The 18545-nt window shown below is 59.3% G+C and overlaps 1 protein-coding gene and 1 long non-coding RNA gene across 2 annotated transcripts; both read right to left on the bottom strand.

Annotated features, from left to right (window-relative positions):
• Window positions 1-56: 56 nt before the first annotated feature.
• On the bottom strand, window positions 57-1962 carry LOC141552092 (uncharacterized). The gene is made up of 2 exons (XR_012485056.1): window positions 1428-1962; window positions 57-300 (listed from the first exon to the last, which is right to left on the bottom strand). It is a non-coding gene; the product is annotated as an uncharacterized LOC141552092 (long non-coding RNA).
• Window positions 1963-7822: 5860 nt separating this feature from the next.
• Window positions 7823-17987, bottom strand: STK17A (serine/threonine kinase 17a). Its single transcript, XM_074284519.1, has 7 exons — window positions 17713-17987; window positions 15838-16050; window positions 12459-12603; window positions 11282-11408; window positions 10090-10138; window positions 9823-10002; window positions 7823-9575 (listed from the first exon to the last, which is right to left on the bottom strand). The coding sequence occupies exons 1-7, from the start codon at window positions 17871-17873 to the stop codon at window positions 9269-9271; spliced, it is 1182 nt and encodes a 393-aa protein (XP_074140620.1). The 5' UTR covers window positions 17874-17987; the 3' UTR covers window positions 7823-9268.
• Window positions 17988-18545: the final 558 nt, after the last annotated feature.

Below are 18545 nucleotides of genomic sequence, written 5' to 3'. Positions count from 1 at the left end.
TGCTATTTTAATGATTCGGAAATTTAAATTTCAGCAAGCACATGATCAGCTAATAATTGACTAAAACAAACAAATTGGCTTTAATGAGAAATAGAAGCATAAATCCTTCATGAAAACAACCCGAACCTCCCTATGATCGGATCCATGGAGAGAATCCCCAATGTGAACATTCCCTCCCCACGCAGACGGTTTTTGAGGGTCTTTGAGGACCTCCTGGCTACACAGACATAAGTGACCCGGAAGCAGGCAGCAAGTGCCCCGGTCCCAAGGCTGGCTTCCGCCTACAGCGCCATTTTGCCTCTGAAATGAAGAGATGTAAAATGGAAACTATCAGCACTGAAGAACATCAGTGTGACTGCCATCCCTCACCACGGGTCTCTCCCTTTCCTTCAGTTAAGGGCCACTGGGCGCTGCCTCGGGGCCGGGCGCTGCCTCGGGGCCGGGCGCTGCCTCGGGGCCGGGCGCTCCCTCGGGGCGGGCGCTCCCTCGGGGCCGGGCGCTCCCTTGGGGCCGGGCACTTTGAGAACAGCTCGGAGAACAAAGACAGACCATTCCAGTTGGTCCTAATCTTTCCTCGTTAAGATTCATCCTTCTCGCCCCGGCCCCCGAGGTGATGGGGACCGGCCCTCCTGCAGCACCTCCTTCCCTCCCATCTCTTTCCCTAAGTCGCCTTTGGTGAAGTCGGCGAGTTGGGTCTAAGACAAGATGTGTTTGAGAGGCCAGTGGAACTCAGGGCCAGAGACGGTCATTAATTTCTTGGAAATTCGATATGGAAGCTTGAGGGAGAGGATGGAGGGACATGATGGGAGGGATCTCGGACATCAGCGTGGAGAGATTCCCCAAAGGGAAAAAGGGAGGCTACAAAGAGGTCGGGGCCTAGGGAGTGGGGAGGGGGAAGAGGGAAAGAACAGGAGAGAAGCATAAAAAGGCCGCGAGAATTGAGGGGTAGCCAGTCACCCCCAGTGTCACCATCCCAGCCACAGGGAGGTCGGCACCTCAAAAAGTGGCCACGGAGTTGGGGGAGGTCATGGGCAGCTCGGGGAGGGCAGGGGGAGAGGGATGTGCTCACAAGTCGCATTTCAGAAGCAGAGGGACGTGGGTAAGGGAAAGGGAGAGTTTAAGGAAGTTCTCGTTGGGGGCTGGGGAAAGAGGGGGGCCTTGCTAAGGAGAGCCCACTCTTTGGCTAAGAATGGTCAGAGGGTTAAGCCTCTGCCTCCTCAAAAAAGCTGACTCCCACCACCCCGAGGAAGCTTTGGAAGATAATGAGGAGCTGTCCCCACGCTTCGTGCACCTCAACGCCGCCCACTTGTGCTGCCCGGTCTTCTCTGGCTACTGGTGCCCTTCCTGGGCCGCAGAGGGACCTCCTGGAGGGGCACCTGACCCAAGGGACCATGCCCTCCAAACAGTGAAACTGGCAATGAGCTCACCATCAAGCCGTGAGGCGTTAGCTAGTTCTGTGCGGCGCTTTGGGAGTCTGCGGTAGCCCAGACTGAGTCAGAATGATCACCCCAAAGCCTGAGGGGCGGGAGAAAGGGCCACGAGCTCCCATCCCAAGTCCTGGAGGACGCTGGGCTGCCGGGCGGGAAGGGCTCGCCGCGGTCCACGAGCCGCCTTCTCTTTCTGCCCCGCATCCAGAACGAGCCGGGCCGTCTCTGGAAAAGGCTCTGGCGGGAAGCCCGCGGCTGTGACTGTTGGCAGCAGGACAAAGAAGCTGATGAAGAGGGTGGGAGCCGGACCAGAACTCCGTGAATAATTTAGAAACAGGAAGTCAAGTGTTCCTCCCCGGTCTGAGCCAGAGCTGACTATGGCCCCCGATGATCTCAGGCCCTTAATGCTGTCTTTGTCATCAGGTCATCAGACTTCCCGGGAGCCCTGAAAAGCAGGGCTGGAAGCCCAGCGGGGAGGGCGGCCAGCCTCAAAGCCGGCCAGGCCGGGCTGGGCAGGGGCCAGGTTGCTCCCGGGGCCGCGGGGGGCGGGGAGACAAAGGCTTCCCAGCCCCTGCTGCCCATCTCCCCCCGGGCCCCCTTACACATGGGAATGGAATTCAGAAGCAAGGGCTGGGACAGCTCAGATGCTGCTTCTGTGCCAAGGCCAAGGTCACCCACCATCTGAGTGCTGCCCTTGCTCCCGTGGGCTCTGGGGCCTCATCGTCCCCATCTGGACACAGGGGTCGGGACAGACGGCCCCTCAGGCATTCCGAAAGGTCAGCCAGCCCCGAGACGGGCCGATCTGAACGAGCGGATGAAGGAAATCGGGCTCTAGGTGCCCCTACTATCTTGCGGCTAGCGCAGCACATTATTTGGCGATGTCTGCATCCAGAGAACGTCCCATCCTCCATCCCTACAGTGGAGTCTATCCTAAGTGACCCGGTGGCCAGAGAATGGCTTTGTTTCCCCACCCAAGTCTCACTGGTTGAGTGGACCCAGTATGGGAAGAGATTGTGACCGATTCCCCACCAAGGCCGTGGCCTCAGTTTCCATTTTGGTTCTTCTGGTTCCCTTCCTGGCCTTGCATCTTCCCTTCCTCCCAAATGAGTGCCCTGTGAATAAGTCAAAAGGGTTTTCTCCCTGTTGCCTGCCCAGCTGGCCTTGAGAGGTAACTAACCAGCTGTGCCTCTGGTCCCTGGGAGGACTCTCTGGGAGGACTCTCTGTGGGAGGACATTTCCGGGGATCAGGTGGAGTTGCCTGGATGCTGGGGAGGGACTCAGGAGATGCCCCTTTGTGCAGTAGCAGCAGATCAGGCTTTGCTCGGCCAGGCCTCTTCCATGGCACGCGTGGGAACTCCTCACGTGCCCAGTGATTCACTGTGGCCCAAGGGGAAGCCCATCGAGACGGCCGATACCAGGGGCTCCAGGCTTGGAAAGCGTCCCCATTCTCCTCCTGCACACAGGTGCGCTCTCCGCCCCCAGGAACGCCAGGAGGAGGAGGAGGAGGAGGAGGAGATGAGGATGATGAAGAAGAGAAAGAAAACAAAAGAAGCAGGAGCAGAAGAAGAAAAAGGAGGAAGAAAAAGAAAGAAATAGAAGAGCAGAAGGAGCAATAAAAGGAGAAGAAAAAAGAGGAAGAAAAAATAAAAGAAGCAGAAGGAGCAAAAGAAGGAGCAGGAGAAGAAGGAGCAGAAGGAGGAGAGCAAGACTAACAAGAAGTGGAAGAAGAAGAGAAGAAATCGGATGATAAAACACATTGTGTGCTTTTCAGTAGTAATTACTGACAAGGATAAGAAAACCGGCCGTTTCTCTGCTGCAAGCTTGATGCTCCGAGCACTCTGGACGTGTCCTCGGAAGGCAGGGGCTCTCGTCACCGGGCAGCTTTGTCCGGATCAGCTTCTGACTCTGCCGCCCACCTCGGCCCTCACTCCGAGGGTCTCACACTCAGACCTTGTCGAGACAGGGCTCTGACCCAGCCCCAGGGCCCTCCTCCCCACGCCGTCCATTCCTGAAGCCATGGGTCCCAGTGCTGTGTGACTTTCCTCGTCTCTGAAGGCTTATGCACTTGACACAGTGCGTGGCACACAGTAGGTACTTGATAAATGCCTGTTGGAGTGAATTGAATTCCTCACTGAAAGCAGCGACTCCCTTCTCTCCTCCTTCCAAGTATTCTGAGTGTTCGGTGACGCCAGGGCAGGCGGGGACCATGTTGAGAGTGCTGGTTGGGGGGCAGAGGTCCTGGATTCAAGTCCTGAGGGGTCCCTACTTCCTTAGAAAAGGCATTTGCCTTCTCAGGCTCAGGAGTTTCCACAGGAAGCGCGATTCCATGGTCCTCTGGCCTGGCGGGGCGGGGGACTGTGGCTGGTGGTGACGGTGCTGAGGCAGCCAGGGACCTTCCTGTCGGGGCGTCTCTCCCACCCCCCCTCCCAAACACCCCCCCGCAGGGCCCCACATCAGGGCACAGAGCTGCATGCCAGCCTGGTGATGCCCATCGGGGAGTCTGAGGTCATGGATTTTAACAGGGCGCAGTTGGAGGCCCGCCTGGAGTTGTGGGAGTGTTCAGAGCGGGCGGGACTAGTCTGGCTGCATCTCCTGCCTGGGGGTCCCCAGGGTCCCCAAGTGCCTGCGCGGGTCACTGGGTCGCCCACATCCAGCACCTGGCAAATCTTAAAGTGGGATAAAAGCTTCTGTTGCTGCTGCTGTTACGACCTGTGCTTGGCGACGGCTCCCGGACTCTTATTTCCACGACTGCTTCCTTTGTAATCTTGAGATGTCGTTTTATGCATTTCTGGGAAGGGGTGGCACTGAGAGCTGGACAACCCTGGCCCCCAACTGCGGGTGCCCTCCGAGGCTCGGTCCTGGGCCCGCTGTCTCCTCCCGTCTCCCACGAGCTCGAAGACTGCGGCCCGTGGAGCCCGAAAGGCTCCGGCCGAGGTCCTGCTCTTCCCTTGGGCCCCTGAGCTCAGTCCTGGCCACTCCTCCCTGTCCCAGGCTGCTGACCGCGCCACCGAGCCGCATTTCCACTTGCCATCATTGGAGCTTCTCCCAGCTCTGCTCCGAGCTTCTCCCTGGCCCTCTGCACCCCGGGACCACCTGGCTCAGCCAACGACAAGCATTTACCAAGTGCTGCCCCTGCTCAGGTGAGCCCGCAGGTCGCTGCCCCCGCCCGGTGCCCGAGGGCTGAGCCCGCAGGTCGCTGCCCCCGCCCGGTGCCCGAGGGCTGAGCCCGCAGGTCGCTGCCCCCGCCCGGTGCCCGAGGGCTGAGCCCGCAGGCTGCTGGCCCTGCCCCCTGCTGTGCTAGGAATCTAGCCCGTCTGGGCCAAGCTCAGGAATCCGTGCTCCCCTCTCGGGGCAGTTAGCGTGGTCCCAGCCCTTTCAGCTTTCCCATGGCCCCAAGGCCCAGGACGCCGGTGCGTAGTGTTCAGAAGCGCCCTTTATCGTCCTCTCCCCCAGAAGGAAAAGGACTAAGCAAACGGGGGATACGGATAGCGCGGACACTGAGACGGAAGAGGGGCAGGCTCAGGGAAAACGAGGAGGATCTCTGGGGCCTGACAAGGAAGGGGAGCAGAGCTTAGGCACTATCTGAGAAGGGCTCTGAAACAGTTCCCCGGGGGCTCTGAGGAGACGCGCCCGGCCAGGGAGCCACCTACAAAACCTCACTCCTTCCGGCCCTGGAACAAGCTACTTCCGCCCGGGCTGGAGGAGGGAATGGCCGACCAGCTCGAGTCTCTGCCAAGAAACCCCCGACGGATCAGGAACAGGCGGAGGGGACCGAACTGACGGAACGCTGTCACTTTGTCTCCCTTCTTCCACACGCGTCAGGCCGATATTCCCAAACCGGCCTGACCTCTCTCCCTAAGCAGCATCTGCGGTCCTGCTGAGATACAAGATTCCTCTGAAAAACCCAACAATTTCAGCGATGTTCCCGGCCGATCCCACGCCCCCCCAGCTGCTATCCAGCCGCCCCCACTTCTGACTCCTCCGGCTCCCTGCTGGCCCCTTCCCCATGCTGGGGACGCTCCCCTCGGGGTCCCTGGCTCCTTCGGAGGCAAGACCTCACCCCGCGCCCCCCGCGAGCCCCCTTGGAAACGTCTCGGCGATGTCTGTGTGTGGCTGCTGCCCAACGGGACAGAAACGGCCCGGCTGCAGCGTCTGAACTTACAGCGGGTGTTTAATCAATAGCACTGCGAGGGATACCGGCAACTTCCGCGCCCGTGCCCATGGGCTCGTTAACTTTGTGATGAATCTTGGACAAAGGACAAGCTGGGGGCTCAAACTGCAGTCCAGTAAATGATTCTCTCAAGTGAACGCGGCGGTCCAGGGGAGCGTCCTTCAGGTCCAGTGACCTGGGGAGTCACCCAGATGAGTGACAGTAGGGAGTGTCTCGGGCCCAAGGCGGGTAACTGGCACAGCGGGCCCGCCTAGGGAGGCCTGCTCACCTGGGTGGCCGCCATCTTGTTGGCTGGCGGCACAGTGCGGCTCGCTAGCGACGCCCTGAAAGGGCCTGTGGGACGAGTGAGCCAGGGAGGGCGTCTCTGCACTGAGTGGGGAGGGGTCCGTGACGTTGGGAAAGAGCGCATTACCCTGGGGGGTCCCAGCACAGCCCCTGCCTTGGGGGCTGCTGGACGCTCTCCCCTGGGCCAACAGCCTGCAAGATCCACATCTCTTCCCTGTCCCACAGGGTGTTCTTGACCCCTGCTTCACCCTGGCTAACCTTTAGTACTGCAGGTCTCCTTTCTTCCCCACAGACCCACCAGAACAATCCTCTCCCTTCCACCGAGGGCCTCCTTATCGGCGGCGTTATCAGATTTCAGGCGAGGAGGAATCTGGGCGGGCCCTGCTCATAGGCCGCATGCCTGGGCTCTCAGAGATTAGACTTCTGGGCTGGGATGGACGCGGCCCGAGGGCTTGGTCTCCTCAGTCCCCCGGCCCTGGGGAGCCCCGTGTACTCCTTCCTCACCAGCCAGGGCCGCCTCCTACAACCCACCACTCCACAGGTCCGTCCATCTCCTCCCCTGGGCACAGCTTCCTTCCTGGGCCCGGCTGCTTTGCTTTAAGAGAATTTTCTTGACAATCGGTAATCTTTTTTCCCTCCCCCCCTTTCCTTAAGATGGTCAGGCCTCTTTTTGAGTTATTTCCCAGTAAAAATCCTGTTTCTGATATTTAACTATTGAGGCAGAGGAGTCAAGATAAAGGCTTGGAGGCGGAACTGAGCAAGGCGGGCTCACTTGTGGGTGCCTGGGTCTCCCCCCTAAATGGCCCCAGACACACCTGCTGCTTTGCAAGTGTTCGGAAGGAAAACATTTATCCAACATTTGTTTCTGTGGCAACGCGTGTTTACTAACAGATACCAGGGAGTGGCCAGAACGCAGACTCCACCCAGGGCACGTGGTCAGGAATCTGCTGCGGGGCAGCAGACCGGGGTGAAGCTGTCCTGGAACGCCCTGGGCGGCCCCAGGGCTCAGCCCCCTTTCTCACGTCTCCCTCAAACTTCCTTGCCTTCATTTTCCTTTGTCCGTTCTTGGGGGGGGGGGGTCGTGACTCCAGAGGGGGCCGCTGAAGGTGAGGAATGACTCCTGGGTGACCGTCCGCTTTGTAGGCCCCTCCGGAGCCAGGGTCACCCAGACATTTCTTGGACTCCAAGGGCAGTGAGTGGATAAAGTCTGAGGCCGCATCCTGACCAGATGTCTCGCTCAAGCTCCTTTAGATCTTCCCAACTAAGGGGAAGAACGCATCAAAAAGGGGCTGGGAAAAGACCAGTCCAAGCCCAAAGGGCGCCCGTTCCCCGGGAGGCCATAACTGGCCCCGGCAGCCCTCAGCCCGTCTCTGCTGGGCACTGACAGACGACTGGGGGATGGGGACCCATGAAGCTTGGCTAGGTGCAGGGTGAGTTTGAAGGGTCTGGGGGAGCCCGGGGCAGGGCTTACAGGTCCCAGAATTCCCTGCATGGGGAATCTAGCTGGCCTGAACAACCAAGGAACAAGCCCAAAAGGCAAAGGCGGCCCTAGAAAGACTCCTACAAAGGAGGAAGGGGATGGAAGAGGGGATGGAAGGAAAAGGCACCAGCAGGAGGGTGGGGGGCTCAGGACCTGAAGAGCGCAGCCGCAGTAATGCCCAGGACGGGGTGGGAAGGATCTCCTTCTCAACAGGGACGGAAAGGTCCAATTAAGGGGCTGCCGGGCAGGCCCCCACCAGGAGTCTGACCGACACGCAAGGTGCTGCTGTCTCCGGAGCTCAGCCCTCACACCTGCAAAAGCAGGGGCCTCCCAGGTCCAAGTGGGAGCAGGAACCTGAATGTTGGACCGACCACAAGAACACCACCGGTGAGATGGGGGGTGGGGAGCAGGGTAAATGACTACAAGTCGCTTTAGAAACTCGTTAGTGATTCCCATCAAGCAATAGAAATTTTACTTTAATTGGCCTGTTATATAAAGACTTTCCATACTGTTTATAATTTACAAACCAATAAACTTTAATAACTTTATACAAATTATGAATGACTCAAAAATACTTACAAAAACCCAAACTTTAAGGCACAAAAATTACCAAAATAGAGAACATTTCAAATTGCAAAGCAGCCATCTTGAAGTAGCCAGCTTAAAAGAGGTTTTTTTGTTTGTTTTTTAGCAAATTCACTAAATGCAATTCAGTGACTTAAATAACAGAAACCCAAGTGGAATGGCGAGCTCGGAACGACCTCCGCGTCCTGCGACCGCCGAGGGAACAGGCACTTCCCAAATCGGGGAAATCCGTGATCTGCACACGAGCATTATTAGTGTTTTGTTAATAGTAACTTTTGAATTTCCCAGCTGAAGTCAGGCCTTTAACGGTGAGAGCGTGGAGCCCGCCCGCCTCCCTTCCGGGGAGTTTGGCCCATCATAGGAAGCTGTGAGCCCGTCAAGTCACTCGGTTCACACAGTGAGAATCGGTCCGACCAGGTGTGTACACCTGTCACTTCAGTCAAATTGCAACTGAACAAATTCTAAGGCTACTAACTGACAAATGAACAGATTTTTAAAAATAAATTAAAAGGAAAGAAAACACTGGGAAGGCTCCTAGTAATACTGAGGTTCCTCACGCTGAGAAGGATCATAAACGTCGGGGTTCCCAGGGGCTCTCAGACTCCGGGTGACTCTGCTGCCAGGGTCTTACTGGCCTTGCATTGTAGGAAGGGAGCGTCAGGTTTTCACCCAAATATACATTCAATTTTAATTTAAATAACTGGGATCACCTGGGAACAAAAGTTTTCAGAGGAAGCTCCCTCTCCAGACACCACACACAACGGGAAGGTTTCTAGAGGCAAAGAGAATGGAGATCCTAGAACCGCTGGGAGGTCACGAGCTTCCTCCGAGAAATGTGTGGGCCCCCCGGGCAGCCTTTCACATCTTCCCCTTCTCAGAACACCACAGGGTCTCCTCACTGACCACGGCCCCTGCTGGTCAGATCACACTGACCCCAGGTGACATCTTCTAACCCACTACTCTAGCTTTCAGGAAAAGGTCTGGGGGAGGGGAGCAAGACCGCGGCCCAAGCGGACGAACCAGTCACCTCCTAGGAGGAGGAACAAACCCAAGGGGGGCTTCTCATTAATGACCCCCCTCCCACTGCCAAACAGTCCTTGCTATCATTCTGATTCCTAGAAAAAGAACCAAGAGGAGGTCTTCTGCCTCTCAATTCAACTAAACCCTACAAGTCTCCACGGCCTCCCGGGCACTCGGCTAAGGCACCGTTCTCCTGGCGAGGATTGGCACTCGATGCTCCTGAGTCCCGTGTATTAAAAACAAAGTGCAGACACAGCCCCCCACGGAGCTCACGGGCGGGCGCTCCCCACGCAGCCCCGCCTAGTAGATGAACTCGCCGGCCATCTCCTGCAGCAGCGGCGGCTCCTCGAACCTGAACCGCTTGGAGATGGCCTTGGGCTGCCTCTTCTCCTCGGACTGGCGGCACGGGCCCAGCACGTAGGAGGCCACCAGCACCAGCTCCTCCGCGTCCGGCTTCTCGGCCCCGGCCGGCAGCTCGGGCCCCCCCGCCTCCTCCGGGGCGTCGCTGGGCTCTTCCAGCAAGCTCAGGAGCCGCAAGGGGGGCTCAGGGCCGCTGCCCTGGGTCAGCCAGGGATGTCTCAGACACTCCTCGGCCGTGGCCCGGTCCCTGCATCAGACAAAGCACGCTCAGGCTTAGGGGGACACAGGTGACAAGGCCTGGAGAAAAAGGGGCTTTTGTCCCCAAATGCGGACTCCTAGGGCCTTTCGCACCCATCATCCCTCTGAGACTATGAGGAGGTGACCCCCCACCCCCCAAAAAGGCTCAGAAGCTCCTCGAGTTTTCAGTGGGAGACCCCAACTCTCCCGTCCCCAAGATTCCCACGTCCTGCAGACCCCCGGCGGGACGCACTTACTCGGGTCTCTTCACCAGCAGCGCTTTGATGAAGTCCACGGCCGCCTCGGACACCACGTCAAACTCCTCCTCGGAGTAGCTGACGTTCATCTGGGAGATGTTCAGAAACGTTTCCTGTTTGTCGTCCCCCAGGAAGGGGGATATGCCGGTGAGCATGACGTACGCCAGGACCCCGATGCTCCTGAGGCAAAACACAGAGGGAGACGCCGTCAGAACGAGGGCGCGCAGAGGACGGCCCCGAGGCCCGAGCGCCCGCCCGCGTGCTCACCACATGTCTGTTGCTGTGCTGATCGGGTCGTAGCTGAGGATCTCGGGGGCTGCGGAGACAGTGGGAGACTGGGTTACGGGACGGCCATGAGACCCCTGCAGAGAGCCCGGCGGGAGTTCCTCTCCCCAGAGTTCCCCCCCAAAGGACTCAGGAACACCAGACACCCACTTTCTCCTCGCTTCCCCCCAAGAGAGGCCTTAGAAGGGGCCCCAATGTCACCTGAGGGACAGCGGAACCTGCTGGGATCCCTGCAATGTGAGCCCCCAACCTGCAGCCACTTGGAAGCCCAATAAGTGTCTTAGAGATGCCCTCAAGCCTTTCCATTTCCTCCCCCCCCCCCCCCAAGTCAGGAGAAAATCCTCAGGAAGATAACAGAAAACAGCCTGGCTGGGGGTTCCAGCTGAATGACCTTGGGGGGGTCCAGGCCCCCAGGAAGCTGGAGGGTCGGCAGATCGCCGAGTGGTTAACCTGGCAGAGCTTCTGTGGTAGCAGAAGGCAGGCAACGGGGCTTCTAATGGCCAATCATCCCCAGGGAAGAGAGTCCCCCTAAAGAGGACCATGGCTACCGGCCAGCCCCCCACTCCTGAAGACCCCCTGAGGCTCTCCCTGCCACATGGCCGCCCTCCTGGGCTCCCCGCCCCCCAGCTCTGGGAACACAGAGCACCAGGACTTCACACTCCCCCAATGCCAGGACCTTCACCCCCAAACCCCTTTCAGGTGAAAAAAGTAAGATTTCAGGCACTGGGGCGCAGTCCCTGCACTATTTCTCCCCAATAATGCCCTCTCCCCCACGAACATAAGAGCTGCTTCTGACCCCCCCCCTCCCAAGGCCAGCCGGGCGTCAGGGCGCTCCATGAACAAGGCCCTCCATGTCCGGGCCCCCCATTCCTCAAGTGTCCCTCCTAGGGTGTGCCCCTCCCTGAGGAGTCCAGGCCTTTCCTCTGCTCATCCTGGAGCTTCCTCCTACCAGGGCCTTGTCCAGGGCAGCCACCAGCCCCTGCTTTCCTCTGCCCAAAGCACAGTTCCCAGCACACAGTAGGCACTTAAACAATGCTGACTGAATGACCTTGAGCAGCTAGTTTGCCTCTCTGGCTGTTTTCTCATGTGAAATGGGGGTAGGGGTGGTTTAGAGCACTTCCAGCCCCCCTCCTCTAGAATGAAGGGGGAGCCCTGCTCCCCACCAAACACTCACCCACGTATTCGGGGGTGCCCATGATCTCTCTGAGCTCCTCACTGCTCTCCATCATTCTGGAAAGGCCAAAATCTACGATCTTGATGTCCCCCAAAGGAGACTCACTTGTCAGGAGGACGTTCTGGGGCTAGAAGGAGCAGACCCCCCAAAACATTGCAAAGGTAAGAGTCCAATTCAGAACCCTTCAGTCCCCTCAGCCACAGCTTCTCCAACAGCTCAGAATCTGCCCGGCGCCCTGGCCGGGGCCCAAGGCCGGCACTGGCAACTCCCCGAGCTCCCTCTGAGGGGGTCCCTCAGGGCCCCAGCTGGGGGTCCCGCTTCGCCCTCAGTGGACCTTCAGGTCTTTTGCACAGCCACATCAAGCCAGGCAGTGCCATCCCTGCTAGGCCCCCGTGCCCTCGCTACTTCCAGAACCCTAGAAGGCTCCTGGCACTCAACAGGCATTTGTGAAGCCCTGACTGTGCGCGTGCATCTGCCCGGCCCTAAGCGCTGGGGCACAAAGCCGGGCTGAAGCCCCGCTCCTTCCCTCCAGCTCAGTTTCTAAGGGAGGAGTGGGGAGCGTTTGAGAAAGGGAGGGGAGGGCCTGCCCTGGGGCAGGAAGGTGGGATTCCTGGGGAGATGGGGCCGGAGGAGGCTGGGCACCACATGCATGAGGGAGAAGGGGGCTCCAGGAGGACTCCTCCGCTGTAAGCCCATGGCGGGGAGAAGGGGGGGTGGGGTCGGCAGGAACACCGATGGATTCTGTTTGGGGCAGAAGAGTTTCTGGGGCCCACTGACCATTCGGGTCAGGATGGCTCAAAGGCAGATCGAGGTCAGCAGAGTTTGGGCAGGAAAGCTCAGCAAACGCCCAGGGAAGAGAGAGGGAAAGGACAAGGGGCTTCGAGGATGGGGTCCTGAGGGACCCCTGGTCAGAGGGCTGGGCTGGGCTGGGGGAGGGGCGGTCAGAGACAGCAAACGGCTGCAGAGGCTGAGGGAGATGGGGCTGCTGGCTGGGGGACCTCAGTCCTTCTGACTCTGGGGAGAGGATGAAAGGAGAAAGTCAGTCAGACCGAGAAGGGCTAAGAGAAGGAGGAAGGAATTGGAGGCGAGGAGACTCTGGGGCCACGGGAGCCCCCGGGCCTGCACGGAGCACCCCCGTCCACATCTCCATGACGTCTGCCAGAGGAGGAAGCCTCACCTTCAAATCCAGATGGACCACATTGTGGGCGTGTAAAAAGGAGACGCCTTCTAAAATCTGCCTCATGAGCCTCTGCACGTCTTTCTCCTTGAAGGCTTCTTCTCTCTCAGCTACGCACTGGTCAAAGATTTCGCCTCCAGCAGCACTGGGGAAAGAGTATTTGTCCGTTTTTAATCCCAAACGAGCGTTTTCCCATTTGAGCCACACAGGGATGGCACAAATGTTTTGATATTGTCACTAACGGTTTTTGAATAATAGCTTTTAATTTTCAAAAAACAGCCAAAGATCATTTTCGGCATTCACCCTCACAAAGCCTTGTGTTTCAACTTCCCCCTCCCTCCCCTAGACGCCAAGTGATCCAATACAGGTTAAACACACGCAATTCTACGGCTCAAGAAAATCAAAAAGGACAAAAAATGAGAAAGAAAAAAAAACCCCAAGCACACAACAACAACAAAGGTGAAAATGCTCCGTTGTGGTGCGCGCTCAGTCCCCACAGTCCTCTCCGGATGCAGATGGCTCTCTCCATCAGACTAGCATTTCGGAAGGGGTTTAAAGTACAAAGTATAATAATTTAGGTTTTTAAAGATTTCCTTGCATTAAGAAATATCTTCTATTTGGAGAAGGAAGCTACAACCATCCGATTAGCATTTGTGGTCATTAATAAGTCTAAAATGACATATTTGCTACTAACAGGATTTAAACACTGTGACCCAAACCCTCCTCTCTCTAGTCACACTTTGTATCTGAAGGCAATTCTCACCCCCAAGCAGAAGCAGGCTCCTGTCCATGCTAAGCCCGGAGCTGCTGCTGTGGTCATACAAACAGCCCGAGGCCTGGGGGTCTCGCCGGACAGCCGGGCCGCTTCCGGAGCTGTCTGGGAAGCTTGGATGTGCAGCCAGGCCTCCCAAGGATCAAGCACCATGTCAATGGAAGAGGGCAGGCTGTCCTCTCAAATTCAGATTTATTTGCAATGAACCCCTTTGAGGTGGAGGCCCCATACTCGATGACGCCTCTCGAGGAGGGGAGAGGAGGGCCCTCATCAGGCAGGCTGTTGGCTGCCCTAACCCCTGAGACTTCCATGCATCTTGAAGCTTAACTACGATCCCCTCAGCAAGCTGACGTGGGGGTTTCCCGCTCATCTCTTCTGTCCCTTTTTCTCAGAAATCTTCCTAAGATTTCCTAAAATACACGGGCTGGATTCCTCGCTCTCGGTGATTGCCTCTTTGCTAATTCGTGATCCTTCCCCACAAAGTTCCACATTCCCAACAACCGTCTCCCCACCCCCCGCTACCAGAGCGAGCCCCCCTGCGCTCAAGGAAAGATGTGTCTTTCTTGAAGAATGCCACGTACAAAGAGCCAGGCAGAAGGGGAAGGGTCTTCCCTGGAAATGAGGACGCATCAAAGCCCTGCCTTGCATGGCTGCCACACAGCCCCTGCCGCTCTCCACCACACGTCCATCAAATGCCGGTCTGAAGCACCTACTGGGTGCCAGGCCCTGGACCCAAAGAAGGAACCAGCCCCTGCCCTCAAGCTGTGAATCTGGAGAGGAAAGAGGAATAAACAAGCTCTGGAAGGCTCAGTTCCAAGTGGAGGTCTTAAGGAAAGGGAGGCGGGGGTGGGAGAGGGGGCCAAAGAGGCCTGGGAGGAAGGTGCCAGGCTCCGACGCCTGGTCTTGTCCGTGGCTCCTGGGAAGCTGAGAGGATATCAGGGAGGGCTCAAGGACCCCATGAGAAGAAAGCTTAGGGGAGGGGGAGCACCAATGAGTCTGGGGTCAGAGGCCCCCCCCCCACTCAGTCAGTGACAATGGCTGTTCTCAAGGTGACCACCTTGTGACCCAAACCCAACAACAAAAGCAGGCCATGGGCCTCATTTCACACCACATGGACGGCGGGCCTCGGGCATCTGCCCCTGCACAGCCCTGAGGGGACACCCTTGCCCAAACCTCTTCCCTTCCCCCTCAACCCCCCCCCACCCCAACGTCCAGCTCCCAGGACAAGGGCCGCCACATTTCTGCACGCGTGGGACCCCCGGGCAGTCTGGAAGAACCTAAGAATTCAATAACGGAAAGACATTTCGGCTGGAGATTAAAGGAATTTAAATAATAACTGCAAGAATTTCAGTTAAGAGTCTAAGAAAGATGACGCTGCAATGCTCCCTCTGAGACAATTTCCTGAACCTCGGCCTCCCCAGGGCCGCCCCGATCTGTAGGCTCCCTTCTTTAAAAGGAAAATGGACGCTTTGCACAGATCTGGAGACGGCACCAGAGGGAGGGGCTCGGACTCTGCTCCAGGGTTCCAGGCTCTGGGGCGCTTTTTTACAGCCTGACCGCAGGCAGGGGGGCGCCTTTCAGAGAGTTCCCACGGCCCTGAGGCATTTCTCAAGCGCTTTCCATCTGGAGGCGTGTGCACGTCAGCTCCCTCCCCTCGTTCTGAAAAGCCGCCCCAATGGGAAAAGGGCCTCCATAAAAAAGCCACTGAATGGGGGCTGCTAAGTCCGGGGGTCTCCATCCCAGGACTGTCTGAGCTGCCAGGGGCCCGCATTTGTGCTTGCGGCTTCTGCACACACCAAGACCGAGGCAGGCTCCAGAAGGATCCCACAGGCCGAGGGACCCGCTGTCAACAGTGGACAAATGTCACGTTGCGCAGGCAAGAGCTCAAACAGTTTGGGGCTGCCCAGAAGGGCCGGGCAGCTGACTCCAGCCGGGGCCCATGGCCTTCAGAGGCCCGGATTCCAGGCCAGGGCCCATAAGGAAGCTAAAGCGGAGGTTCTCAAACGACGGCCCGCGGCCAGATGCGGCTGAGGACGTTTACGGGGCCCCGCCGGGTCATGGCAAATGGGCTGAGGGACGGTAAACTGGCCCCTATTTAAAAAGTTTGAGGACCACTGAGCTAAAGTGATGGCCCTTCGAGTCCCTAAAGGGCAGTCACGTACAGGGACGGACCGGCCCTGTGGGCCTAAGGGCCATTCTGGGGCGCTGCCTCCCGGGGTGTGACTCCCCCTTTCTCAAGCCTGCTTCTAGCTTCCAATTCCGAGCGTCCTCTTGGCAAAACACGCAAATGCTCTGCCGTGGGACAAGAGGGGAGCTCTGTATCTTGGGGTCCTGCCTCCCCCCACCGTCAGCCTTTCCCCTGTGCTCTCTGCACAAAGGCAGGGACACGATATTGTTTTCCTGGAAGGAAATGACATACAAAAAGCGTCCGACCAGATGAGTGCGTCCCTCGTGGGTCCGCCGATCACTCAGCTCGGGAGGACCCTCGCACTGCGGGAGAGGGAAGGAGGCGGGATGCTCGGCCGGGGGGTGGCCGAAGGCGCCCTCCCTTAGCTCCTCCGCCACTGCGCAGCTACGTTCCCTTGGAACCGCGGGAGGAAAACTTACTATTCCAGCACTAAGATCATTTCGGTGGAGGTTTCGTAGACTTCGTGTAAGTTGATGATCCGCTGGCTGCCCTGCGCCAGCTCCAGCACCGCGATCTCGTGGACGATCTCCATCCGGCATTCTTGGCCTTTTCTTCTTTTCCTCATGAATTTTGCTGCAAATTCTTTCCCCGAGTCTTTCCTGACACATTTCCTGACCACCGCAAATTTGCCTCTGGAATTAAATCAGAAGAAGCACAGTCAGGCCGGCCTAAAGGACGCTGTGCCGACTGAGGATGGGCGGGCGTTCCCTTGCTACAGATCTGGGTCACAGTCAGAGTCAAATAAATCAGCTTTAGCTAAGATGCCATGTTCTTAAATAGGAGCCAAAAAAGCATATTTAGTTTTAAACCATAATGATGTCAAACTCCGTCTACGCCAGAGGCCACCAGCCCAAGGCCTTCCCGGCCCCAGGTCCCCTCACAGCTGATGCTTATTGTGGCCAACAGCGACCACTTCTGAGCCCTCCGCTTCTGCTCTCCCACAGTTCTGCAGGTGACTCCACTGGTAAAACGCGCATTTAGGGTCAGCACCTCCCCGCCCCCTCCTCCCCGCCCCCCCTTAAGCACAGCTCAGCGCCACCCTCTGTATGGGCTTTCCTGATGCTCCTTTGCTAGTGCCCCCCCCAGGCCCTTGGGTCTAACCCAGCTGCTCCGGGACTTCTTCTGAACCTCTTTTTGGGGGAACTCACGGCTTTCCTCAGGGGCCCGCCCCTCCCCCACCCCACGGAAAACCCACCGCCAAGGAGCCCCGCCCGGCCCCTTAGGCTCACCACAGGGCACTTATTAAATGACTACTGTATGCAGGGCACTGCCAAGGTGCTGGGGCAAAACCCCAAGTTTCTGTACTGACAAAGCTCGCGTTCTGATGGGGGGGGGGGATGACAAGCGCAGGGAAGCCCACAAGCAGCCCCGGCGCACGGACTAAGCACAGGCGCGAGCCTGGAGGGCTCCGGCACTGGGGGACTTTCTGGGAGGGCGGGGCGGGAGGCCGGGGAGAGCCCATCACTTGCAGGCACTTAATGGCCATTTGAGAAGAGCCGTCCGTGCCCCACGGCGCTGGCCGCCCGGCAGGAAGCCCGCCATGGGGAGCCCGTCACCTGCAGACGGTGGATCACGGTGGGCACTGACCCCCCTCCCCCCGCGGGTTTGTAGCGGGAGTTTTCCCAACTTCTCAGAGGGAGGGGAGAAGCATCAGGTCCGCAAACAAGAGTTGGGGCCAGACTGTGGGGGTGGCTTCGCGGCCGGGGGGGGGGGGGCGGGCAGCGTGGTGCCCCACCACCCCAGGGCAAGGCTGGGCAGGCTCTGGTACCGCGGGCATTTCACCCGGAGCCCGGAACCTCTCCGAGCCGAGGCGCCCGGGGACTGTCCCCAAACTGTCCCCCACAGGGGGGGGCAGGGAACCTCACCCAGCGCCCCCCAGGCCCTTCCTGTGAGTCTCCCGGGAGATAAAGGGGAGGGGGTGGCAGGACGGGCCGGGGGCTGACCCGACTGAGGGACCCAGGGGACAAGCCCCGAGCCGGAGCCCGGACGGAACTCGGACGCGGAGGGCGAAGCTCTCCCCCACGTTGTGCAAAAGGCACAACTCTAAGCGGAAACCCGGGGGGGTCCCGCTTCTCGGGGCTTCAGCAGGCGCGGGACACCGCGGGCCCGGAGCCCTGGGTTCTGGCAGGAGCCCGGGACCTCCGGGAGCGCCGCTGGATCCATCCGGGGCCCACCTCCAGCCCCCTCCCCTCCCCCTCCCCACGCCCCCCGAGGGGCCCAGCCCCGGCCGAGCGCCTCGTCACCCCGGCCGGGGCGGACCCCCCTCATCCCGCCGCACTCGGGCCCCTCCTCACCTGCCCAGCTCGCGGCCCGGGCTCAGCCCGTAGCGCTCCTGGAAGGGCTCCCGGCACACCGGGGTGCGAATGTCCCGCAGCAGGCCCCGCGTCCGGCCCCGCGCCCGCTCTGGGGGGACCCCGGTCCCGGCCGCCGCCGCCGCCTCCTCCGGGGGGATCATGGCCGCGTCCCGGCCCGCGCCCGCTCCGCTCCGGCTCTCGCGGGACTCCCGCCAACCGCCGCTGCCGGCCCACACTGAGCCGCACCGCTCAGCGCGCCGCCAGTGCCTCTGGCCGCGAGCCTCTGCGCCTGCGCACCTGGCGGGCCCCGCCCCCGCGCCTCCCGCCCCGCCCCGCCCCGCCCCGAGGAAGGAAGAGAGGGGAGGGGCGGAGAGAGGTCCGGCCCGAGCTTCCTAAGGGTTAAGGCCGGCGGAGGGCGAGCGGCGGCGCCACCTTCCGGCGCGGAGCCAGAACGCAGGGGCCGCGGGATGGGGGAAAACCCGGAGCCTGGCAGATGCCAGCGGACGGACCCTGAAGGGGGCTGCCAGGGATGAGGGAGGGCTGCGGGCCGCCCGGCCCTCCCCTCGTGTTTTACAGATGGGGAAACTGAGGCCCCGAAATCTCCCTCCATTTCCCTGCTGCTGCTGCTGCTTTGTGTGCAGAGGAGGCGGCTCTGGGAGAGAGAAGGCCCGGAAGGACCCGGCTGCCACAGGCCAGGACTGCGCTGCCAAGGCCTCAGCGTGGCCACGGGCGGAGGCCATATTGACCATGGGATGCCCGTAGAGTAGGGCGGAGGCCATTTTGACCATGGGATGCCCGTAGTGTGGAGGCCATTTTGACCATGGGTTGCCCGT

The sequence above is a fragment of the Sminthopsis crassicaudata genome, chromosome 1 (assembly GCF_048593235.1).
Source record: "Sminthopsis crassicaudata isolate SCR6 chromosome 1, ASM4859323v1, whole genome shotgun sequence".
Taxonomy (NCBI): Eukaryota; Metazoa; Chordata; class Mammalia; order Dasyuromorphia; family Dasyuridae; genus Sminthopsis; species Sminthopsis crassicaudata.
The sequence above is the reverse complement of the archived record's forward strand: the minus strand, read 5'-3'. Positions and strand labels throughout refer to the sequence as shown.